At 42.4% G+C, this 22,697-nt stretch overlaps 1 protein-coding gene and 1 long non-coding RNA gene across 2 annotated transcripts; one reads left to right on the forward strand and one right to left on the reverse strand.

The window, feature by feature from the left end:
- Positions 1-9,310: 9,310 nt before the first annotated feature.
- On the reverse strand, positions 9,311-14,558 carry serpine1 (serpin peptidase inhibitor, clade E (nexin, plasminogen activator inhibitor type 1), member 1). Its single transcript, XM_049029330.1, has 9 exons — positions 14,466-14,558; positions 13,773-14,008; positions 12,970-13,194; positions 12,692-12,886; positions 12,232-12,430; positions 11,914-12,011; positions 11,176-11,262; positions 10,540-10,623; positions 9,311-10,402 (listed from the first exon to the last, which is right to left on the reverse strand). The coding sequence occupies exons 2-9, from the start codon at positions 14,005-14,007 to the stop codon at positions 10,356-10,358; spliced, it is 1,170 nt and encodes a 389-aa protein (XP_048885287.1). The 5' UTR covers position 14,008; positions 14,466-14,558; the 3' UTR covers positions 9,311-10,355.
- Positions 14,559-14,640: 82 nt separating this feature from the next.
- On the forward strand, positions 14,641-19,580 carry LOC125751207 (uncharacterized). Its single transcript, XR_007400546.1, has 4 exons — positions 14,641-14,739; positions 16,400-16,495; positions 18,237-18,299; positions 18,440-19,580. It is a non-coding gene; the product is annotated as an uncharacterized LOC125751207 (long non-coding RNA).
- The last annotated feature ends 3,117 nt before the right edge of the window (positions 19,581-22,697 follow it).

The raw sequence follows: 22,697 nt of genomic DNA on the forward strand, positions 1-22,697 counted from the left end.
GGAAGGCGCACGCACACAGGAAAAGCACTTCGGACAACCGTGCCCAGATCTACCCGGGGAGGATTCGACGCGTTGCTGTCAGCGTGCTGGGTGACTCATCCACGCAGCCAGTAATGGCTGCTATTTGCCCAGACAAACAGCAGTAAAAACAAACACAGATGTGTTTTGCACTGCAGCCCAGCAGAATTCCGCACATGTGCATGATTAACAGACAACAGCAGATCGCTAAGAGGCAGCAAACAAGCTGGAGCAAACCTAACATTATGTTATATTATGTGAACCAATAAAATAAAATACAAACACTGCACCATCACGTCGTTTAGCTGATTGCAGAGCATACTTCATCTATAGCAATTTATGAGCATCTAATTACTGCTTAAATCATTTCCAAGTTACATTTACAGCATTCTACGATAGCCTGTTGATAGCTGTCGGGCTTAAGTGCTCTGGGACCTGAGACAGTCTTCTAGAATGGCATCACGCTGAGCGGAAGCCTCTGCAGGACACTTAACACGTTTCTCACCAACGAGCATTCGACCTGCAGAGTATGAGCACGCTGCACCTAGGAGATGCATCGTGTCACTTATATAGTGCAAAATCAATAGCCGGCCTCTTTGCAGCAAAGAATGGGGACGCGAATGGCGGCGTCATTTCGCTTCAGCCTGAATACTCGGTTCCTGATCTTTCCTGAATGCCAAACTGATGATGATACGTCAGGCTGCATGGACCGAGACATTCTGAGCTGTAATCAGGCAGAAGCAGGCTTTGGGTGCCGGCGTGTGTGTCAGAGGCAACACGCTTATCATGCTGAAAGTGAAGTGAGTGACGGTGCGTGTTTCCTCTGGCTGTGTGTTTAGTCAGTGACCGCAGGGTTGCTTTTAGTGAGCAGTGTGATGTCAGTGACCATCAGGTCTCCCTTAATGGTGAGCGCTGTTAATGGCTTGAGGGTTTCCTTTAATGCTGTGTGGGATGCCTGTTACCGCGGGGGTGACCCCTCTCCCGGAATTCATCCAGACAGTCCGGTTATTCAGCCCTCTGTCCAGACTGCTGTAGGGTGTCCTCCTTTTAGTCCCCGACTTCCCCTTCACTCTCCACTCCCACGCCACTCCTCCCCACCCCTGGTTAAAAAAAAAAAGTGAAACACCCACACACATGGTATGCATAGCGGGAATGACCGCACTCGCAAGTATTCTTTGATGTAGCTCTGTCAATATAACGAGATCATTATCTCGATAGACATACCACTCTTGGCTTCCGTGGCATGCGTATGATATACCCCCCCCCCCCCACTGCACTACATAGCTTTTCATGGGTGTCCTCCTTTTTAAGTCTTAGTCCTCTTTTTTGACACAGGTGTCTCCCTTTTCTTATTTGGCTGGGTGAGATGTTACTTGTGTGTGATGTCAGCTTCTGCAGGATTTCCTTAGTGCTGTGTGCAGTATCAGAGACTGCTGGGTTTCCTTTACTGTTGCGTGTGATGTCATCTTCTGCAGGATTTCCTTAGTGCTGTGTGCAATGGCAGAGACTGCAGGGTTTCCTTTACTGTTGTGTGTGATGTCAGCTTCTGCAGGGTTTCCTTTACTGTTGCGTGTGATGTCATCTTCTGCAGGATTTCCTTAGTGCTGTGTGCAGTGTCAGAGACTGCAGGGTTTCCTTTACTGTTGTGTGTGATGTCAGCTTCTGCAGGGTTTCCTTTACTGTTGCGTGTGATGTCATCTTCTGCAGGATTTCCTTAGTGCTGTGTGCAATAGCAGAGACTGCAGGGTTTCCTTTACTGTTGCGTGTGATGTCATCTTCTGCAGGATTTCCTTAGTGCTGTGTGCAGTGTCAGAGACTGCAGGGTTTCCTTTACTGTTGTGTGTGATGTCAGCTTCTGCAGGGTTTCCTTTACTGTTGTGTGTGATGTCAGCTTCTGCAGGATTTCCTTAGTGCTGTGTGCAATGGCAGAGACTGCAGGGTTTCCTTTACTGTTGCGTGTGATGTCATCTTCTGCAGGATTTCCTTAGTGCTGTGTGCAGTGTCAGAGACTGCAGGGTTTCCTTTACTGTTGTGTGTGATGTCAGCTTCAACAAGATCTCCTTAGTGCTGTGTGCAGTGTTAAGGGCTGCAGGGTTTCCTTTTGTGCTGAGTGTGACGTCGATGACAGCAGGGGTTCCTTTACTGCTGTATTTGATGTCAGCATCTGCAGGATTTCCTTTCATGCAGAGTGCGATGCTATTGGCTGCAGGGGTTCCTCTATAGCTGTGCATGATGCAGAGAGATGTCTTTTGGCTGCAGGGGTTCCTGTGTGTTTTAGGTGACTGCATGATTTCCTATATACTTTGTGTGTCGGTATGCAAGGTTTCCTTGTACTGTATGTGATATTGGCGATTGCAGGATTTCCTCTGCTACAATTTGTCATATCAGCAGCTGCAGGATTCCCCTTCAGTGTTTTGTGTGATGTCACTGACTGCCGGGTTTCCTTATCGTTGTGTAATGCCACTATGAGAGATGGTGTATATGTTCCTAAAGAGGCTCTAATTGTAAAAGATGAGCAGCTCATAAACCTGCACAAGAATTAAAAAGATGTTGCCAGGAACTGGTTGAGCTTCACTACACTTTAATTAGGAGCCTTTTCTTGCAGAACGAGAGAAAAGATTCTGAAACTGACCTAAAGACACCATGGTGAGAGTAGAAGATGGTCGAGTGGAGAGTTGAATGAAGGTTAATGTTGTGTCAGGATGGATAAAAATCAGAGGTGGGACAAAAAATCAGAGGACAATTTGCAGCATATGTGCAGTTGTGAGGTTTAGGAAAGAATTTAGGTTCTCATTCTTGCATAAAATAGTAGGTGAGCTCTATTGAAACAAATTTATTGTTCTGAAACCCAAACTGGCATACTGGCATAAAAATATCATGAGAGTACTGTATACCTGTAAACATATCATGAGAGTACTGCATACCTGTAGACATATCATGAGAGTACTGTATACCTGTAGACATACCATGAGAGTACTGCATACCTGTAGACATACCATGAGAGTACTGTATACCTGTAGACATACCATGAGAGTACTGCATACCTGTAAACATATCGAGAGTACTGCATACCTGTAGACATACCATGAGAGTACTGCATACCTGTAAATATATCGAGAGTACTGCATACCTGTAGACATATCATGAGAGTACTGTATACCTGTAGACATACCATGAGAGTACTGTATACCTGTAAACATATCATGAGAGTACTGCATACCTGTAGACATATCATGAGAGTACTGTATACCTGTAGACATACCATGAGAGTACTGCATACCTGTAGACATACCATGAGAGTACTGTATACCTGTAGACATACCATGAGAGTACTGCATACCTGTAAACATATCGAGAGTACTGCATACCTGTAGACATACCATGAGAGTACTGCATACCTGTAAACATATCGAGAGTACTGCATACCTGTAGACATATCATGAGAGTACTGTATACCTGTAGACATACCATGAGAGTACTGCATACCTGTAAACATATCATGAGAGTACTGCATACCTGTAGACATATCATGAGAGTACTGCATACCTGTAGACATACCATGAGAGTACTGCATACCTGTAGACATACCATGAGAGTACTGTATACCTGTAGACATACCATGAGAGTACTGCATACCTGTAAACATATCGAGAGTACTGCATACCTGTAGACATACCATGAGAGTACTGCATACCTGTAGACATACCATGAGAGTACTGTATACCTGTAGACATACCATGAGAGTACTGCATACCTGTAGACATACCATGAGAGTACTGCATACCTGTAGACATACCATGAGAGTACTGCATACCTGTAGACATACCATGAGAGTACTGTATACCTGTAGACATATCAGGAGTACTGCATACCTGTAGACATACCATGAGAGTACTGCACACACATAAAGACCAAAATACACATTTATGGCATTAGCATCTACAGCAGCATGAATACTCTCTAGCAGGTATTTTGACTACTGTAGTCATATTTTTAATTACTTATGTTTTAAGTATATTACTTAATTATGTTTTTGTACTGCATTATTTTTCTTATTTGTTTTCTCACACTGGTTTCTCTTGTAGAAGAAAATATTATGTATAAGATATTATCATTACATGCTATGCACTGAGCAAAAACGACTAAATTACTAAATGTTCCTGTGTGTGTGTGTGTGTGTGTGTGTGTGTGTGTGTGTGTGTGTGTGTGTGTGCAAATTTTAACCTGCTCTTGATCTGCTTACCAGTGAACTGCGCAGATCAAACATAGAGGAGACTTATAGCGCCATCTGCTGTCAAGAAACACACACTTCCACGTGATGCATTGTTACTGCATCAAAGTGTTAGAACACGCTCCAAAAACGTCTGGTCCAATAATCATTGCAATTTCAATCCAGTTTCATTGAACCCGGAGGAGGGGATGACTAATTTCCTTAAATACTTTTTAAAGGGGGAGGGTTTATACTTAGCTTGCTCACGCATTTTTCCAATATGAGTTAAAATAAATATTTGCCTGAAAACCTTCTGTATGTGACGTAATCATCCAGACTCACAGCAGTGGTGTGGAGCATACACTACCAGTCAAATGGGTTTTTACCACATTTCCATTTATTTCATAAAGTGCAGATTTTTTTTCTATTCTTGTAAAGCACTGAGTTAACAACTCACGTCAAATACAACAAACTTCCTTTTAAACATGGAAAGAGTATATAATAGTGCATGTCTGACATTGTATTAACTGGTTGTGTGGTGATGGCATAGTCAAATTCTAGGCCTTTAACTTTAAATGCACTAGTTGACTGTTTCAATGAGCAATGTTTAAGGTCCCTTGTAGAAAGAATGCCTGGGATTCTCTGCTGCTACAATTGCTAGAGGAGGTTACTTTGATGAATCAAAAATATGAAGTTTTCTTAGTAATAAAGGTATTCAAATGGAGAACATACTGTACATTTATTTGTTACAACGAAAAATAAGTGTATTTTTCGTAAATGCTAAGCGAGTAACGTGAACATGCAGAAAATCTTAGTGTGTGAAAAAAGTGTAAGTAGTGCTGTTAAAATGAATATACTTATGAACTGAAATATGTTTAAATGATTCTCCTCCTGGGTTGCCCTGCTATAAAAAGCAATGTACTCTAAGATCAACCCTTTCCATTTTACTGTCCGTTCTTCTGTGTCTACCCTGGTGCAGCTCTAAAGCCAGTCTCATTCCATTTGAATGGTGGGAAAGATGCACACGCAACTGCCAAAACTAGGTTTCTAAATGAAAAATTCATAATGTGTGCTTTGCTTTTCTTTGTAGTGGTTTAATACTTACAACTGGCAGGGAAGCTAATGTCGCTAGTAGCTCTTGACTACATGTTTTAAGCAGGCCTGGATCTACACCGCTCAGGTTGGGGGGCAATTTAAAATTATAAACAGAAATGGGTGGCATTTCACACAATAGACTATACTACAGTGAAATAAGTGGGGCACATGGACATTTTGATATTTCATGTTTGAACTATTTATTTTCTCTACATTATGTCTTCATGGTCATCTCTCTAATCAGGAAAGACAAATTATTATTATTATTATTATTGGATTTCTGTAAGGTGCTTTGGATAGAAGTGTCTTATAACCAAACGTAAACTTTACACAAACATAAGCGTATCTACTGGCATATCAAAGGCAAATTTAGAACTCAAACGCAGGAACCTGTATATAAGAACCAGCTAACTTTATTTATACTGACCGCTGCTAATAAAACTGCTACATACGTGTGCGTGTGCAGACGTATCTCGAATTGAAAATCTGACTCCAGGCAGCCGACCAAACTTGGCAACCCCGCGCTGATATCAATGTTAGCGAAATACAGTGGCACGCCCGTAGTCACAAAGACCTACCGCGGAGACGCGAAACCGTGGATAGCAGTGAACACTATAAATTACTCGTTTTTTTGCGTACGTACATGCCTACGATAAAGTCACATTTACGAATTACACTGAGACCACTGTTACCAAATCAGCGGATACGGGGGTTCCACTGTACTGTTCTGGTGAGCTTCCTATCCAATAGTAATGTTAGCTAGCTAGCTAACTGTGTAAGCGTTACCTAAACCAGTACTAGCAAAGATCGTTATTCAACACAACGTTACAGCTTATTAACAGTTTCTTATTATTGAACAGCAAAATATATTTTATGACGTCTGATACATGTAGGAACCTTCGATGATGGAAGAGGTCAAATACAAGAATCCATCATAGTGACCTGATGGATTAGCCTTAGCCAGTTCTGGATTGGACAAACTTTCATGAAATTTTCCTCATATTCATTAAACACAGATTTCTGCACTATACAGTATACAGAGAGAATTACCAAGTAAACAAGAACAGAATTGGCAACTGAGATCTGAGATTGGGTCTGGGTCTGAGATTGGGAGCAGTTCAGGCCAGGAGCCAGGGAGGCTTGGAACAGGCAAACTGACACCAATTCACTGGACTGTTTCGAAGTCAGGGGCATGAAGTGAGAAGGGTCCGGAACCGGGAGAGTCTGTCCACTCCAGGCGGAGTCAGAGGGGCTGGATATCAAAATGGGCGGACAGGGAAGATCAGGGTAGAGGGAATGCTCAGTAGGAATGCTCACTATGGCTCAGGCAAACAATCAACAATACCTCACAAGGATAATTGGGCAGAACAGAGTTAAATAGGAGTGAAACAGGTGACTTAGATGAGGTTACGCTTCCCAAGCGGGGGTGGTGTGACAAATTGATGTTGAATGTAGTTGTGCTTTACGTTGTACTTATTTTATATAAGTGTGCCTAGGTGGCCCACAGTTAAGGGGAAGTGTTCAGCTGGATAAAGAGGCCAGCTGGTCCCATAGGAAGCTTTGGGATTTCGGATATCATTCAAAACGACCACTGTATCATACCAACTTCGTCTATTTACACTAGTGGTCACCAGATTGCTACTCCAACTTATTCAGTGAACCTTGACTTTGTGTTGCCGATGAAACTCGAATCTCTAGAAGTATGGTTGGAGACCCCTGATCTAAAACCTTCACTACAATTTATTGGAATGTTTGCTAAGTTTACTTGAGACCACTTCTGGCTTAACAATTCTGCAGCAAGCCTTCAGCAATAATCTATTTGAACACACTTTGTGTGGGAAGCCTCTGGGCCAGTGTTACCATGACAACACTGCTTAGTCACTTTGTTTACAGGACTAGTGGAAGCGAAGGTGGCTGCCATAGAAACCAGCTTATTACTGTAACAAGAAAGAACACTTCTAAATTCAGTTAAATGTAGTTAAAAACATTTCACATGTAATTGGATTTTTATTGGTTGTAGATTTTGGGGGAACATCATTCATTATTTTGTGCTTCTTAAAAGTGTTGCATTGTCAGTCTATTTTAGAATTGAAATATATGCTAAAAGATCTTCTTATATACAAAGAGTAAATCTATATTCTTCTATGTAAAAATACTTGTTCACTAACATGTAATGCAAACAAAAACAAGTAAGAAATTTAATATCAAGTAAAAGGGAACTTTACATCCAAAGTCCATAGTAAATAATATACACTGATGGAGAGACGCCCGAAAGTGGGCGCAGTAGGACATTAGCGGGCATAGTAGGACATTAGCGGACGCAGTAGGACATTAGTGGATGTAATAGGACATTAGCGGGTGCAGTAGGACATTAGTGGATGTAATAGGGCATTAGTGGGTGCAGTAGGACATTAGTGGGCGTAGTAGGACATTAGCGGGCATAGTAGGACATTAGCGGACGCAGTAGGACATTAGTGGATGTAATAGGACATTAGCGGGTGCAGTAGGACATTAGTGGATGTAATAGGGCATTAGTGGGTGCAGTAGGACATTAGTGGATGTAATAGGGCATTAGTGGGTGCAGTAGGACATTAGCGAGCGCAGTAGGACATTAGCGGACGCAGTAGGACATTAGTGGATGTAATAGGGCATTAGCGGGTGCAGTAGGACATTAGCGGGCGTAGTAGGACATTAGCGAGCGCAGTAGGACATTAGCAGACGCAGTAGGACATTAGTGGACGCAGTAGGACATTAGTGGATGTAATAGGGCATTAGCGGGTGCAGTAGGACATTAGCGGGCGTAGTAGGACATTAGCAAGCGCAGTAGGACATTAGCGGTCGCAGTAGGACATTAGTGGATGTAATAGGGCATTAGTGGGTGCAGTAGGACATTAGCGAGCGCAGTAGGACATTAGCGGACGCAGTAGGACATTAGTGGATGTAATAGAGCATTAGCGGGTGCAGTAGGACATTTGCGAGCGCAGTAGGACATTAGCGAACACAGTAGGACATTAGTGGATGTAATAGGGCATTAGCGGGTGCAGTAGGACATTAGCGAGCGCAGTAGGACATTAGCGGACGCAGTAGGACATTAGTGGATGTAATAGGGCATTAGCAGGTGCAGTAGGATATTAGTGGATGTAATAGGGCATTAGCGGGTGCAGTAGGACATTATTGGGCGTAGTAGAACATTAGCAGGCGTAGTTGGACATTAGCGGACGCAGTAGGACATTAGTGGATGTACTAGGTCATTAGCGGGCGTAGTAGGACATTAGTGGACGCAGTAGGACATTAATGGATGCAATAGGGCATCAGCGGGTGCAGTAGGACATTAGCGGGCGTAGTAGGACATTAGCAAGCGCAGTAGGACATTAGCGGACGCAGTAGGACATTAGTGGATGTACTAGGTCATTAGCGGGCGTAGTAGGACATTGTAGTAGCCTAGTTGGAGGTGCAGTGAAACGACCAATTTCAGTCAAACCATAAAAGTGCTGCAATTCTGTAAATTGATTACATTTCACATGTATCAGTTTTCATACTCTAGGGCAGGGTTCTCTAATACGCATTATAGAGATAAAATGAATTTTGGCACAGGATTTAATGTCAGGTATTATTATTTCATTTATGTTGGTTGCTGAAGAGCATGAAGGACACTTCAATACAGCTGTTCAATTTTCAAGCCTGAAATGATTCTAAACGCAATAAAAATATTAATATTTTTGGGAAGTATTTGTCAGCATATTGTAGTTATTTAAAATATAATAAAAGACAATCATTCACACCTATGACGTGAGAAGTAACAGTGCTACACGGGGTCACAATAGATAAAGCGATAAGTCGCGAAGCAAGCTGACGGTGATGTTTTTGGCGCCTATTTACCAAACTGTGCAGTTCGTTGCTTCAACAGTAGAGGTCAGTGTTTGCCTTATTACACCCAAGTCATTCGTAAGGTATCCGGAAAATAAATAGATATACTCAAAACACCGATATGTATACTGATTTTATTTCAAAATGTTAATAAATATATATACTTTGCAAATATACACATTGTGACAAAAATATTTTCTAAACAAATATGAAAATATAACATATATAAACCAAAAAAAGAACACATATTTAGGTTTGACCTTCACTTCAAAGCCAGCAAGTAATGAAGAAATCAGAAAAGTATCATGTGTGAATGAAATCTCAGGATGCTCAAAGTTGATATCTTCCACACGTTCTACACTCAGTTAAATTCTGTCGTGCCTTCATCTTTCTGAACCGCTCATAGGCTTGTTTTCCCACTGATCCTGACCACATTAGCCATCACATGATGTTTTTGTGGATGGACGCATGGATGGTCATCTTTATTTCTCATATGTTCTGCTAACCCTTGTGATTTGTGTCAGGACATTGTTCCAGCACCTTCTCTTCCAGCGTCTGGAAGTGGCCACCCAGCTTTTTCTGCTCTGGTAATATATCTGCATGCCCATGCAAATCACTATAGAATTCCTTGTGATATGTAAAAACACCTGCATATTATGTAGTTAGTAATCTTCTAGTGCAGTGTTTCCAAGCGGGGTCCTTTGGGACCCCCAGACACAGTCCACATTTTTACTCCCTGTCAAGCACTGTTGTAGTATAGTTAGTGAGGGCTATTCTTATATTGGATCATTTTTGCAGTGACTTTTGAACCGATCTTGTTCAGTCAAAGTTATTCCGGCTGGCATTCTGCAGCTGTCATGTTGTCCATCAAGGTCCCAACAACTTATGCAGTACAGGGTCATATAGCATTTACACTGAATAAAACACTTGTATAATGTTCAGAAAAGGATGTAAGCAAAGCTTCCATAGAAAGTCCAGTGCATTTATAGCAGCAGTGAAGTTACCAAAAAAGAAATATCAGTTGAAATACCCTGATTGTCCAAATATCAGATTGGACATAACTGATGTTTGGCAACTTGGATAAATTGTTCAGAATCAGAAGCCAGCAGACTATAGCAGTGCAATGTCTCCTAAAAGCAGGTATTCACTGTAGCTCCTTTATGTTTCAGTGTTCCTCAGGTTGGTTTACTTGACCCATGAACAGCAGAACACCTAAATGAAACACATGAAACTGAGGTTACAGCCGGAACATCAGGAAACTTAACAACACTAAGATGCATATGATAAGACTCTGGAAAATATAAGCTAACAATTCCAAGGTTAAATGGAAGGAAATGGGGGACATTAACCTGTTGGCTTGTGCTGAATCAGGAACAGGAAAGGCCGATTGAGCGTAATCTCTTCAACAGCCATGCGTGAGTAGATAATAGCACCTGTGGACGAAAAGGACACAATGGGATATTTTGCTTGTTAGATTGTAATAAAAAGTGGCTTCTACACACTTACACATATATTCATGGCCAGTGTTGACCAAAGCACATGTAGCCTTAGAGAAGCTTCACCAGTGCCCCATCCCAGCAAGCTTCATCACCAGTGCCCCATCCCAGCAAGTTTCATCGCCAGTGCCCCATCCCAGCAAGCTTCATCGCCAGTGCCCCATCCCAGCAAGCTTCATCGCCAGTGCCCCATCCCAGCAAGCTTCATCGCCAGTGCCCTATCCCAGCAAGCTTCATCGCCAGTGCCCCATCCCAGCAAGCTTCATTGCCAGTGCCCCATCCCAGCAAGCTTCATCGCCAGTGCCCCATCCCAGTAAGCTTCATCGCCAGTGCCCCATCCCAGCAAGCTTCATCGCCAGTGCCCCATCCCAGCAAGCTTCATCGCCAGTGCCCCATTTCAGCAAATTTCATCACTAATGAGGGAGAATTTAGAAGGGACAGGTTTGTGGAAGTGGGCAGGGGTATTTCTGGGTATCTGGGTGTCAATACCTGTGGCAGCAGAGCCTTTGGTTCCTTCTTCATCCACTTCAATCTTCACCTTCTGCAGAACCTGGGACACGTAGAGCTGCTCCTCACCTGGATAAGGGTAAGGCCATTGGGTAAGTAAGACATGACCCCTACAGCGTTCATGGAAAACCTATGGTTTTCCAAATATATGTACCATATCAGACACACATTATCATAGATGCCAACACTGTGTATTCTGTACTGGGGTTTAATAAGAGAGAAGTATGGAGAACCTATAACATTAGGAGAGAGAGCGAGAAAGTGATATGTGGGTACCAATTTACAATAAGGCCCCCCTTTGTTGCTTATAAATGTGCCCTTCAGAGGTAAAGTGGGCTGTCCCACATGTCAGTCAACTAAAAGTTTAGTGTCCAATATTAATTATTGAGGGTCTATCTATCTTTTAAATATACCGAGATCTGTGCTACCTATGATATATATCAATCGTAAGGTATAGGCACACTGATTTTTTTTTAAAAATTCAATTTTGGAGCTCATTTTCTCAAAACTTTGTTTTTGTGGGATAGCCCACTTCACCTCTCAAGGGCACAAATGGTAGTAAGTCATTAATAAAAAGAAAACTGTTATAACATGTTTGTGTCTATTAATGACCTACAAAGTCATACGTATTAGTTAATAACTTGGTTATAAACCCTTCATAAGGGTAGTCCTGTTGTGCTGCAAAGTGGTACCGGCGTGGGATCTGCATTCGGCACTCACTGGTAATGCCGGAGAAGTCGGCATTCTTCCAGAAAATCTGGCCCAGGCCAAGTCTGGAGAGGGCAGGCTTAAGGTCCAGCTGAGAATCTATGGTAAACCTGAAGAGCAGATGTAGAAGATGAGGAACAAAACTATAAATCATTTTTGACAGATGGCCATGCTGTGAGCTCTCAGCCAAAACTAATAGATGGTCCTCCTACTGAAGTACAATAATTATGCTATAAAGTGCAACGTGTCAAAGCATTTCCTTTTCATAGCAGTGCTGAGGTGCCATCAATTGTGCTAAACTTTGTCTTATTTGAGCAACCGAAATCTCACCTCGGCAGCGAAAGTTGCCGGCGGACTCTTCTCAAGCCGTTCCTCCACTGTTTTATCCTTTGTCCATCGAGGCTTTTGAAAATCGCAGAGAGTGGAACGTCCTTCTCAAAGGGAGACGCTATGAGCATGCTCAGTGAATCGCCTTCGTAGGGAACCTCAATGACATCATACTCCACGCCATCCTCAGTGATGAAGTCACCTTTATAGAAGGAACCACACAAATTATCACCTTAACACTTTATATTACACTTTATTTCGTTCCAAGGACCCATGTAGGTTATTTGCTTGTACTTCCTTATACTCTTCGTGTTAATTGTAGAGATGCATGTACCACACTATATAATCAGTATGACAAAATAAAGCTTTTAGGTTACTCTCATTCCCTGGTTTTATCTTCTCAAGAGATTCTTCTCATTTTCTGATTAACATTAGTGTCATGTGGCTGTATGTCAAAACTCACCATAATTGAAACGCTGTGTGATTTGCATCATCAGTACAGGCACCGAACTCCCGTTGGCGCAGTGAAATAGCCTTTCCTGCGTCATCTGCGGGTTGAAGGGCACCTTCCACAGGCCTCGGAAGTGGACGGCATTGAGCAACACCAGCTTGGTGTCCTCAGTTAAAGTGTCAGTAGACAGGAAGTGAGGGATCATGCCTGGAAGAAGAAAGATCAGTATCACCACACTGATGGAAACCATTCTTCCATGTGACGTTATGCATACTGACACTTCCTCTCACCGTCTGTGTTGTCGGACACCCATGCATTGATGAACTCCACGGCCTTGTCTGCGTTGGAGAAGTCCAGCTGGTAAGGGATGCTCTGGAAGGCTTTGAGAAGCCCCTTCCTGAAGCCTTTCTCCAGCCCCAACTTCTTCTCCACCATCACCCCACTGGCAAGCTGCACTGCGTCCTCCATGGACAGTTCCCTGTGTTGCAGCCGCAGCTGTCTGGGAATCCCACGATCTGGGAATGACAGAACCAATACAGTGAGATAATTATGCCGTTCCCTTAATCCTTAATTAGAATTCTATTTGAATAGAATTTGATGCGAATATATACAGCACTCACGACGCTTGCTTAATTCAGTAAAAATATTGCAAATGTATTGGTTTTATAATAAAAATCATTACTTCATTCATTTAAAAGTTAATCGATAGCATCATTGGGTGCTTGTTAATTAGTAACAACTCTGCAACAGCAAAAAAACAGCAAACATTTGTGTTTAGTGTCCCTTTGGGAGCCAGTGACAACAATAGCAATTACTAGTGAAATGCCAAGAACAGAACTAAATGAGTCAGTCAAAAAAAATGACACTTAAAAGGAAATTTCTGTGTGGAAGATGCGTGCAGATATGCTGAACATTGCTTGTTGATAGACTTTTGTTACGAAACCAGTAAATTTGCAACATTATTACAGCACTTTATGTTACATAAGTGGCGTAACTTTGAGCTAGATTTTTAAGCACTGTGATGAGACAGACTAACATTAGCGCAACTGCCTGAGAGTGAAGATTGCTCAGACCGTCAAAGGCAGGAGCTCACCTTTCAAGGAGAACCCCAAGCTGGATTTTAAGACATTTAAGGTGGTACCACTGGCTCCTAACTGCACCATGCTCATCACAGCGGTGACACCATACGGGGAGAAAATCACGTTTTTGTCCTGTGAAGACACTTCGGAGAAGATACGCAAGCCGAAGTCCAGCTGTTTCTCCTCCAGGACGCTACACAGGCCTGCAGCCAGCAAGTGAAAAACCAGCCACATGTACATGGTCTGCATCCTGGGAGGGGGACAGGCAAGCAGCGACAGTAAACAGGAGGAACACAGTCAACAGGAGTCAACAGGTACTCATAGGTGTCATAGCCACATAAAGGGAGAGCTACAAATTATTCACATGCTGTAATGCACAAGAACTATTCAATAAAGTATAATCTACTGAATCTAATCTAATCTAATGCCACATTTATTTACATGTGAGAAAAATCCTGAAATATCTTCGGAAATTTGGACAGAATCACACTCTACCACATGATTATGCTTGTGATCTGATCACTGATAAATAACAATTTCTGTCCACATTAATGACCCACCTTATAAAATATACATCTCGGGTCTTATTAATAACAGCAAAGCGTTTTATAAATACATAACAAGCAGTTTTGTAATTCTACAGAACAGTATGTAAGTTATAAATTCCGATCACAGTGAAAGTAAGAGCATGTTAAGTGTGGTGTTACCTTGGACCTGAAGAGGATGTTTAAGTCTGTGTTCGTATTGCTGAGTCTGTCCTCTGGGTGAGAGAGCGCTTGCTGAGTCTGAATGAATGTTTGTCAGCTTTATAAAGAGAGACTTCAGCCCAAGCCCCGCCCTTGCAGACACAGGCGGAAGTAATTACTGCATGTGATGTCATCCCGGCGACTGTCTAACTTACAGCAAAGCACACAGCTCTCTTCCTTTCTGTCTATACCCCCTTATCTCGCCAAGTCACTTTATGGGGCAGCAGCTTGCACGGTCAGTCTGAGTCATTGGTCTTCTGCCACAGATTCTTTTTAATTAGGAAAGAGTTTAACTTCTTTACCATGTCAGTTAAATTGTCTGGTGTTAAAAACATCGTGTCTCATTACAAGAGCAATGAGACAATAACACCAAATAAAAACAGAGGCCTCTGGGTTCAGGGAATACAAACTGCCCGACGTATGTTATTTGCATTGTGATACTTCAAACATTCCGTGTCACAGTATTCATGCAGCGTTCTCTCGTGTTCTAGAAGGCAGTGAGAATGTGCAGGGGGGGGGGGGGAAACCCCTCATCCCCTTATTTGGTCATGGGGTCTGAGATGGTCCTCATACTGAAGTACAATAATTATGCTATAAGGTCCAATGTGTCGAAGCTACTTATTGAGAAGTCTATGCTGGGAGACTGAGGTGCTGTGGAAACAGGAGCAACATCTCAGCACTTATTCATAAGATGCAAAAATACATGCTATAGAATTTAATCAGCTGGTTGTGATATTATGGAGAGCAATGTGAAGCCCACATATTGTGCAAAGTAAGACATTTATAATGTGAATGCTCCGCTTTCGATTGTGAATGTGAGGCACGGACAAGCACTGACAGGCTTAGCTGAGCCAACAAGCTTGGACGGGTCTCTCCTCAGAATGCCTTCATCTCCTTGACAACCCGTAATATTGTGTACGGAACACATGAAGAGGCAATGGCAAGAAACGAAACAACTTCCAATAATCAGTTTTGTTTGTTAATTTTATTACCTAAAATGCCACTGCAGTTTTATGATTCACGTGTGAACATAGTAATCCATTCATGCAGCAATGTTCTGCCTGTACAGAACATTCATGAATAGGATCCATACACTCTTATTAAACACAGATGTTTCAGATTCATTTTTACTCCTTTTCAGGGAAACACGTACTGATGCAGGGTTAGTAAGATTTTGTGCCCCCTTCGCAATTTTGTACTTTTTAAAATGATTGAATGTGTAGTAATGCTTGTTTATGGCATAAATATGAATGAATTGCTGTTATTTTAGATATTCCAGAGGGAAAATTGTTTTGCCAAAAAGGTAAGTAAGACTCTCTGTATTGTGCGTGTGTGCAGGGAGTGAGGAATAGCTGGTCATCATGAGCCGCTTTCTCACTGCGTTAGGAATCTCTCAGAAAAAATGCAAACCAATATCCATAAAATATTCTGTACTTCATAACTAACTTCCCTACCTTCATGAGAAATCTTTTTTGTCTTCCTTTACAAGACTTTTTTGAAATTTTTTGAAAGATATACATGCAGAAATGTGCTATGTAAGTAACATATATACAAAAATTCCTATTTAAATGAAGTACGGAAACAATGACTTCAAGGTGTTCATGAGCATATGCAAGCCTGGCATCTTGGGGGGTGGGGGGGGGATGCAACTGGGGAAGGGGCAGGAGAGACACTGATCCTCATGCGGGGCCATATTGACATAATTTTGTCATGGGTGCAGGAATTGTGTGGGCCAGTCCTGAGCCCTGGTGTAACAATGGAGTGGTTAAGCAACTTTGCTAGCAAAGCAATAAAACCACACTAGACTAGTGTTTTGACGTAGAAGTCAGATTATATAACGTCTAGTCTTACAAATGTTCGCTTTCGTATTTGAAAATATAATTCTATTTTGGCAGATGGTGGAGATGCCTTGATAAAAAGGAGGTCTGAAATTGAGTCTGGAGTCTGAGTCCGGAGAGCGAAGAGACCACAGATTCAGCCTTACAGCCGAGGTGAGGAAGAAACCTCGTGCCGAGGCAGGCCTGACGTGCGCAGCGTCGCTGTGCAAACCCCACAGGCGCTGCCACACCTGCACGTCCTGCGACATTCCTGATGCATCACGCCCTCCAGGCTGCAAGCAGCAGCTGAACATGACTCTCTGTTTAAAATGCACCATCCATCACTCTGCAAAACCTATTAGCGTCTAATCTCAGCTAAGCAATGGAGGTATCAGCTAAAACATTATATTATTTCGGCCGGATTGGGAGACGGTACTAAAAGGTGTTTTTTGGACCTATCGCACATCCTGGCTGTTCGCCTGAACCTGCTGTTTACGTTTATTCTGTCGCCAGGAACACAGAAAAAAACAATAGCGGTGTATCAGCTTGTTCTGCTCAGTAGACTAAATATGTGGGAGGAAGTTTGCAACAGTTGGATTATGAGCCTGAGAAAGTGGGAAGGGGGCAGTAACTGGAATTTGAATATGAGCGATGTGAATCATTTGGGAAACGACGGAAGAAGGAAAGTAACACAAAACAAGGATAATAAGAACTAGGAAGGGATTCCAATGTAGTATTATTATTATTATTATTATTATTGTTATTATTATTGTTGTTGTTGTTGTTGAAATTGTCATAACAATATATTGTAAAGAATTCATGCAAATGATTTTTTAAAAATTTAAGAATTTACTCGATCGTGTTTTTATGATTAAAAAGTGTCATTGGTAGCTGTAGTTTAAAAATAGGAAGTGACTGCTGATTGAGTCTTGAGCGGGACACACACACACATTTCCTGTGTTCTCCTCGAGTGGATTGCATTGCGGTTACGGGCCCCTGGGTAAAAAGAGAGAGTGCTCGATATGTCAGGAATTCTACAGTGCATGCTGATCTGTCCATATGACCTGCAATTGTCATGCACATTCCAGAAAATGACGCATATGCCACATCAGGAGTGTACAATTGTTTTCCATCCTTCCATCCTTCTATCCTTCATCTTCTAAGCACTTATCATGGTCTCTCGAGTCTTTTCCGAGAAGCACAGGGTACAAGGCTGTACTGGTAATGCCAAAACATCGAACGGGTGTAAAATCTTGAACACCCTGTTCTCATTAAAATTATAATATTTTGTGCAACATCTTACATAATAAGTATACAATGATTCACCACTAATTTAGGGTGTATTCACATATTAATCTCTGTTTATCATTACATTTAAATCTGGAACATGAATTACTGTTCAAAAGTGTTTCACTCTAGGGACACGATAGTACCAATGAATATTAATTACATGAATCAGCTTAAGATGTTTAAATGGAACGAAATGGAAACATAATGAATTATAAAAACAACATCGTTTAAAATATACGGCCATTCGTGTCCATATTTGGAAGCTATTTTTCACAATGCAACAGTGTTGACTGTTAATTTAATGTTAAGCAACAGCATAATCATTTGAATGTGCAAGGAACCGCTGTTGGGCTGAACACACATACCCACCTGGGTGTATACTGTATACCCAGAGAGATATGAATCTTGGTCTGCTGCTGTTGTGTCTGTGGTAAAGATTCAGGTAAAGTAAGCTGAAACTGACACAAGAGAGAACAGTAAACTCAATGTGGGAAAAGACCTTTCAGAAGCTGGCTGAAGATTTCCGGGTCAGTGTGAAATTCTGACAGTGTGACTTCATTATACATTTGTGGTCTCATGGTTAAACATTTCAATATTCGTTTTCACACATCTTTTATTCTTCCAGAACTTGACTGCGGCTGCTGCCTTGACTCCTCTCCCTTCGCCCTCTTCTCAACAGCAAGTCCGTGTGAGTCAACACTCCCGGTTGAGTCAGTACTGGGGGGGGGGGGGGGGGGGTTGTCTCTGTGACTGTAAACTGTGGACTGTGCACAGTACGCGGTCCACCCATAAAGACTGGCTTGGAAAATGACCTCTTCTCATTCCCAGTCAGTGACATCCTACATGAAGCATTCAGCCACCAAGAAGCTTTCATCTGTGCAAAGTTATGAGATGCCGGCGGCCCTCAGCCAACAACAGAGCCAGGAAATACCAGGAAGATACCAGGAAAGCTTCTCCACTCTCCTTGCTGTGAATTCACCTGGCCCGTTCATCGTTCCAGAAACCATGCATGTCCTGTGTCTTGGGTGAGGTGGGTGGATCGCACCCTTGATTCACTGTCATGGTCTGGCACAGAGTGACTGAAGTATTACTAGAACACCTTTGTCACGGATGCATATTGTACACTTTTACTCACCCTCACTAGTGTTATGTCTCAGACTCAATTCAGCTGAACCGCCACTGACTAATCATAGTTACTCAGCTGTTGATTTATAATTAATTGCTTAGTTGGATGTTTTATCTAAAGAAGTACACAACATGTATGCTTAGAAGGTGGATTTATATCAGGGCTCTCCATTTCCGGTTCTAGAGGGCCAGTCTGCAACGCAGTGTCCAGGTTTCCCAGCTCAAGCACACCTACTAAACCTGGCGATTCGCTGGTGAGCTGAGTAACGTCTGTCTGAGCTGGGGAACCTGCAAACTGTGGTGCAGACTGGCCCTCTAGAACCAGAACTGGGGAACCTGCAAACTGTGCTGCAGACTGGCCCTCTAGAACCGGAACTGGGGAACCTTGACTTACATGCTGAAGCATTTCAGGTTAAGCACTTTGATAGATGGTTTTATCACCCAAGCCAGGAACCTTTAGATGATCACTTGTTTATAATTGCAGTTCTTCTTCCGAGTGTATTTTCTCAAGAGCTCCTGGGTTTTTATGCTAAATACAAATGTTATATTATTTAATTATTCACAAGAACAGTCTCCTAAGATTTGAACATGCAATCTATTTACAAGTACATTAACAGATGGAACTCTTGCTGGGCTATACGTTCATCATTATTAGAATTCACTGACAATTAAAACCACAGAGCTTTATTTTGTCTGCAATGTTATTCAGCAAAACATCATGTCTGGGATGACTTTACAATCTAAGTAAATTTACAGAACAGCCGCCGAAATGAGCAGAGTCACTTCTGTGGTACTCAGGGTGCGGCTCGGTAGGCATGTAATATAAATTGTAGATTTTCTTTGAAATGGGTTTTAATGTATCTTCCAGTTAACAGCCATACAGATGCCAGAACCTGCATGAATGACGTCATCTGCAGATTCGTACTACATGTGTCTGTGGTTTTTAAGCCTTGAGCAGTCATTTTTGCGCACTGACATTGGTGAGCAGCATTACACCGGCGTGAGACAGCGTGTGCTGAAGGTCATTCCGCTGGGTGACTCCTCTGAAGAAGATGTTCACAATTTTCAGGAGTTCCTTTTTTTTTTGTTTGAAACGAGTCCAGGTGTGCTGAGAGGATCACTGCGACTAGGCCGTCCCCATGAAGGAAGTCCATGTCATCCACAACTGGGGTTGGACACAGAGGGTGGCCACTGAAAATGCACACAAGCTGATAGGTTAAAGCTGTACATGTGAAATGGCCATTCTGCCTCCTCATGCCGTGTTAGACGTAGCACCCAGGTAGCTGGGGGCTAAGGGCCTTGTTCAAGGGCCCACAATCATGCGGAGGCTGGGCTTGGACTGGCAACCTTCCCATCGCAGGCACACAGGCTCAGCCCACGGGACCACAGGCCGCCCCCAACTTCACCAACTACAGCACATTTTGGAAACATTTTGTACCAACAAAGGCAAACAGCCGGGTACAGAACAAATACCAAAATTTAATAATGAACAAAAACCAACGTCTGGAGAAGCAACACAGGGCATTTTCATGAGTAGTGTGGTTTCCAGCTCCGTATGACAGCGCAGGGAGGTTTACAGCTCGGAGGGTGACATAAATGCTACGCAGGTTTTGTGTCATTAACACAAGAGACAGTGTGGCTGAAAAAAAGCGTCTCTGAGGAAGTTAGAGTCACTCTCATTTTCTCAATATTATTACAGTAAGTCAATGTCAGTTTTGTTCTTGGTGTCGGCAGCTATTAGAACGTAACATTTGCATCCGAGACCTGCCTTAAATCGAAAACAACTGTTGGCTGAAAAACATGAGAATGTGTTCTCTGGGGGGCCATAAAAGACATGAGTGGGAATCTACTGGATTTGATGGGGGGGCATATGGGGTCTGGGACTACAAACTGTGACTCAAGTCTTCCATTAATGTCTCCCCCATGGCTAAATCTGTCTGAGGAATGCAAATGGGCTACAGTTTAAAGCACCATACTGTGAATCACTATATTTAGCCCTTTAACAAACTGACGCCATCCCAGAATGCTTTAAGCATGACATATCAGCAGTATGGCAAACGCAGGCCACACAGGAAATGACATCATGCTCAGGCAGCTTAGAGTTGTAGAAAGAAAAGGGAAAAATGACTCTTTCTAAATATGAAAGTGTATATACAACTACACAGGAAACAAAGATACATAATCTCACAAATTAGATCTTTACAGAGGAATTGTAATGAACAGAATTCTGTTTCTTTGGTATAACTTTGAATCAGTGACTGTGAATATATGATCAAAAATAAACAAGCCTTTATTTACATTATTCCTTTGCTAACTAAAATGTTTCATATTCAACTGTGAGTCTCTTGAAGGTCACAGTTGCTGAACTGGTGTAGGACGACTTGTGGGAGGCTTTTTATTTGTTTGGAGCGGTTACTATGAGTGGGTGATTTCTCCAGAAGGAAACAACCAGCCTGGTTTCCGTGTGAACATAAGATGGATTGTACCATCAGTCCTCGGGGGGAGGTGATTACTCTTTTTCCCTAGTGAAGTTTACCTTTTTTTTCCACCCATCAAACAGGCAGCCCCCATACCAGATGGGGCAGTGAAAGCCCACTGAAACAACATCTGCTCTTACTATTTCTGGGTCTCAGAGGGATAGACCTGGGGTCGGACCTGAAGGCCCACAATAAGATGCACCTTTCTGTCACAGCTATGTCCTGTCAATTGCATTTAAAGCAAAAAATTACATTTAAATGCATTTAAAATTGGGCAGTGATTAGCACTGTTGCCTCTCACCTCTGGGACTAGGGTTTGAGTCCCCACCTGACTCCCTGTATGTGGAGTTTGCATGTACTCCAGGTACTGCAGTCCCCCCCCCCCGCCCCACAGTCCAAAAACATGCTGAGGTTAACTGAAATTACTAAATGGCCCATAGGTCTGTGAGAATGTCCTGCCATGGGTTAGTACCCCATCCTGGGTTGTTCCCTGCCTTGCACCCATAGCCTCCAGGACAGGCTCCGGACCACAAGCAACCCTGAATAGGACAAGCAGCTACAGAAAATGGTCGGATGCATTTAAAATGACATCGTGTTTATTAATGGTGGAATAGCAACTCAGAGAATAGTATTGTTGCCTCACAACTCCAGTGTTAGAGACCTGAATCTGGCTTTGCATATGTGTGTTTCCATTGGCTTTCAATCAACAAATCAGAAACCTATTGTTACATGACAGTAAACACTAGGAGTCACTAAATCTCCCACAGCGTGAATGTGACTGTGATGTTCTGGGATGCCACCGTTACCGTTAATGGGTGATTATATATAAACATCCCACACTTTAGTGTGCATCTGGATGTAAGCTGAAAGAGCCATTGTTATATTTTTATAGTTATATATACAGATGCTCCTCTACTTGCGAATGAGATACGTTCCGAACGGCTGTTCTTAACTTGAAATGTTCGTAAGTCGTTATTCAACATCATTTTAAGTGTATACGCAAGTACAAAGAACTAGTCTGCGGGGAGTACGCACGCTACGCTGCTGCGCGGCGGGAGTAGCAGGCAGAAGTCGTACGAGGCGGAATTGGCGCGCAGAAAAAAAACTTGACGTTGCGGACAGGAAACGGGAGCCCGATGGACACAGTTTGGACTGACAGTCCTCTTTGTTCGTATGTTTGAAAGTTCATAAGTTGAAAGTTCGTAAGTAGAGTAGCCTCTGTACCTATCATTTATATATCATTTTCAATTTAAATACTTATATAAATATTCAATAGGGCACCAATTACTCTAAACTCAGAGTTTACCAAGTACTTGTACAGTATACAGCTAGGCCATACTAATGTTAATATATGACAAAATAAAACAATAACAAATGTACAGTTTATTGGACAAAGTAACCAGGTTTAAAAGTTAAAAGTTCCAGAAACTGGATTTCTGACTCATGCATTCCTCTGCACCCACAAAGAGAAAGCAAATGTTAAA

Source organism: Brienomyrus brachyistius, chromosome 10 (genome assembly GCF_023856365.1).
Source record: "Brienomyrus brachyistius isolate T26 chromosome 10, BBRACH_0.4, whole genome shotgun sequence".
Classification (NCBI taxonomy): domain Eukaryota; kingdom Metazoa; phylum Chordata; class Actinopteri; order Osteoglossiformes; family Mormyridae; genus Brienomyrus; species Brienomyrus brachyistius.

Bases quoted from the DNA above. Each gene is read 5' to 3' on its own strand.
- serpine1 (XM_049029330.1), bottom strand. From the start codon at position 14,007: ATGCAGACCATGTACATGTGGCTGGTTTTTCACTTGCTGGCTGCAGGC. The intron at 12,431-12,691 runs GTGAGTTTTGAC...CCTTCTATAAAG, and splicing joins CACACAGCGTTTCAATTATG to GTGACTTCATCACTGAGGAT. The intron at 11,263-11,913 runs GTGAGTGCCGAA...ACCCTTATCCAG, and splicing joins CGACTTCTCCGGCATTACCA to GTGAGGAGCAGCTCTACGTG.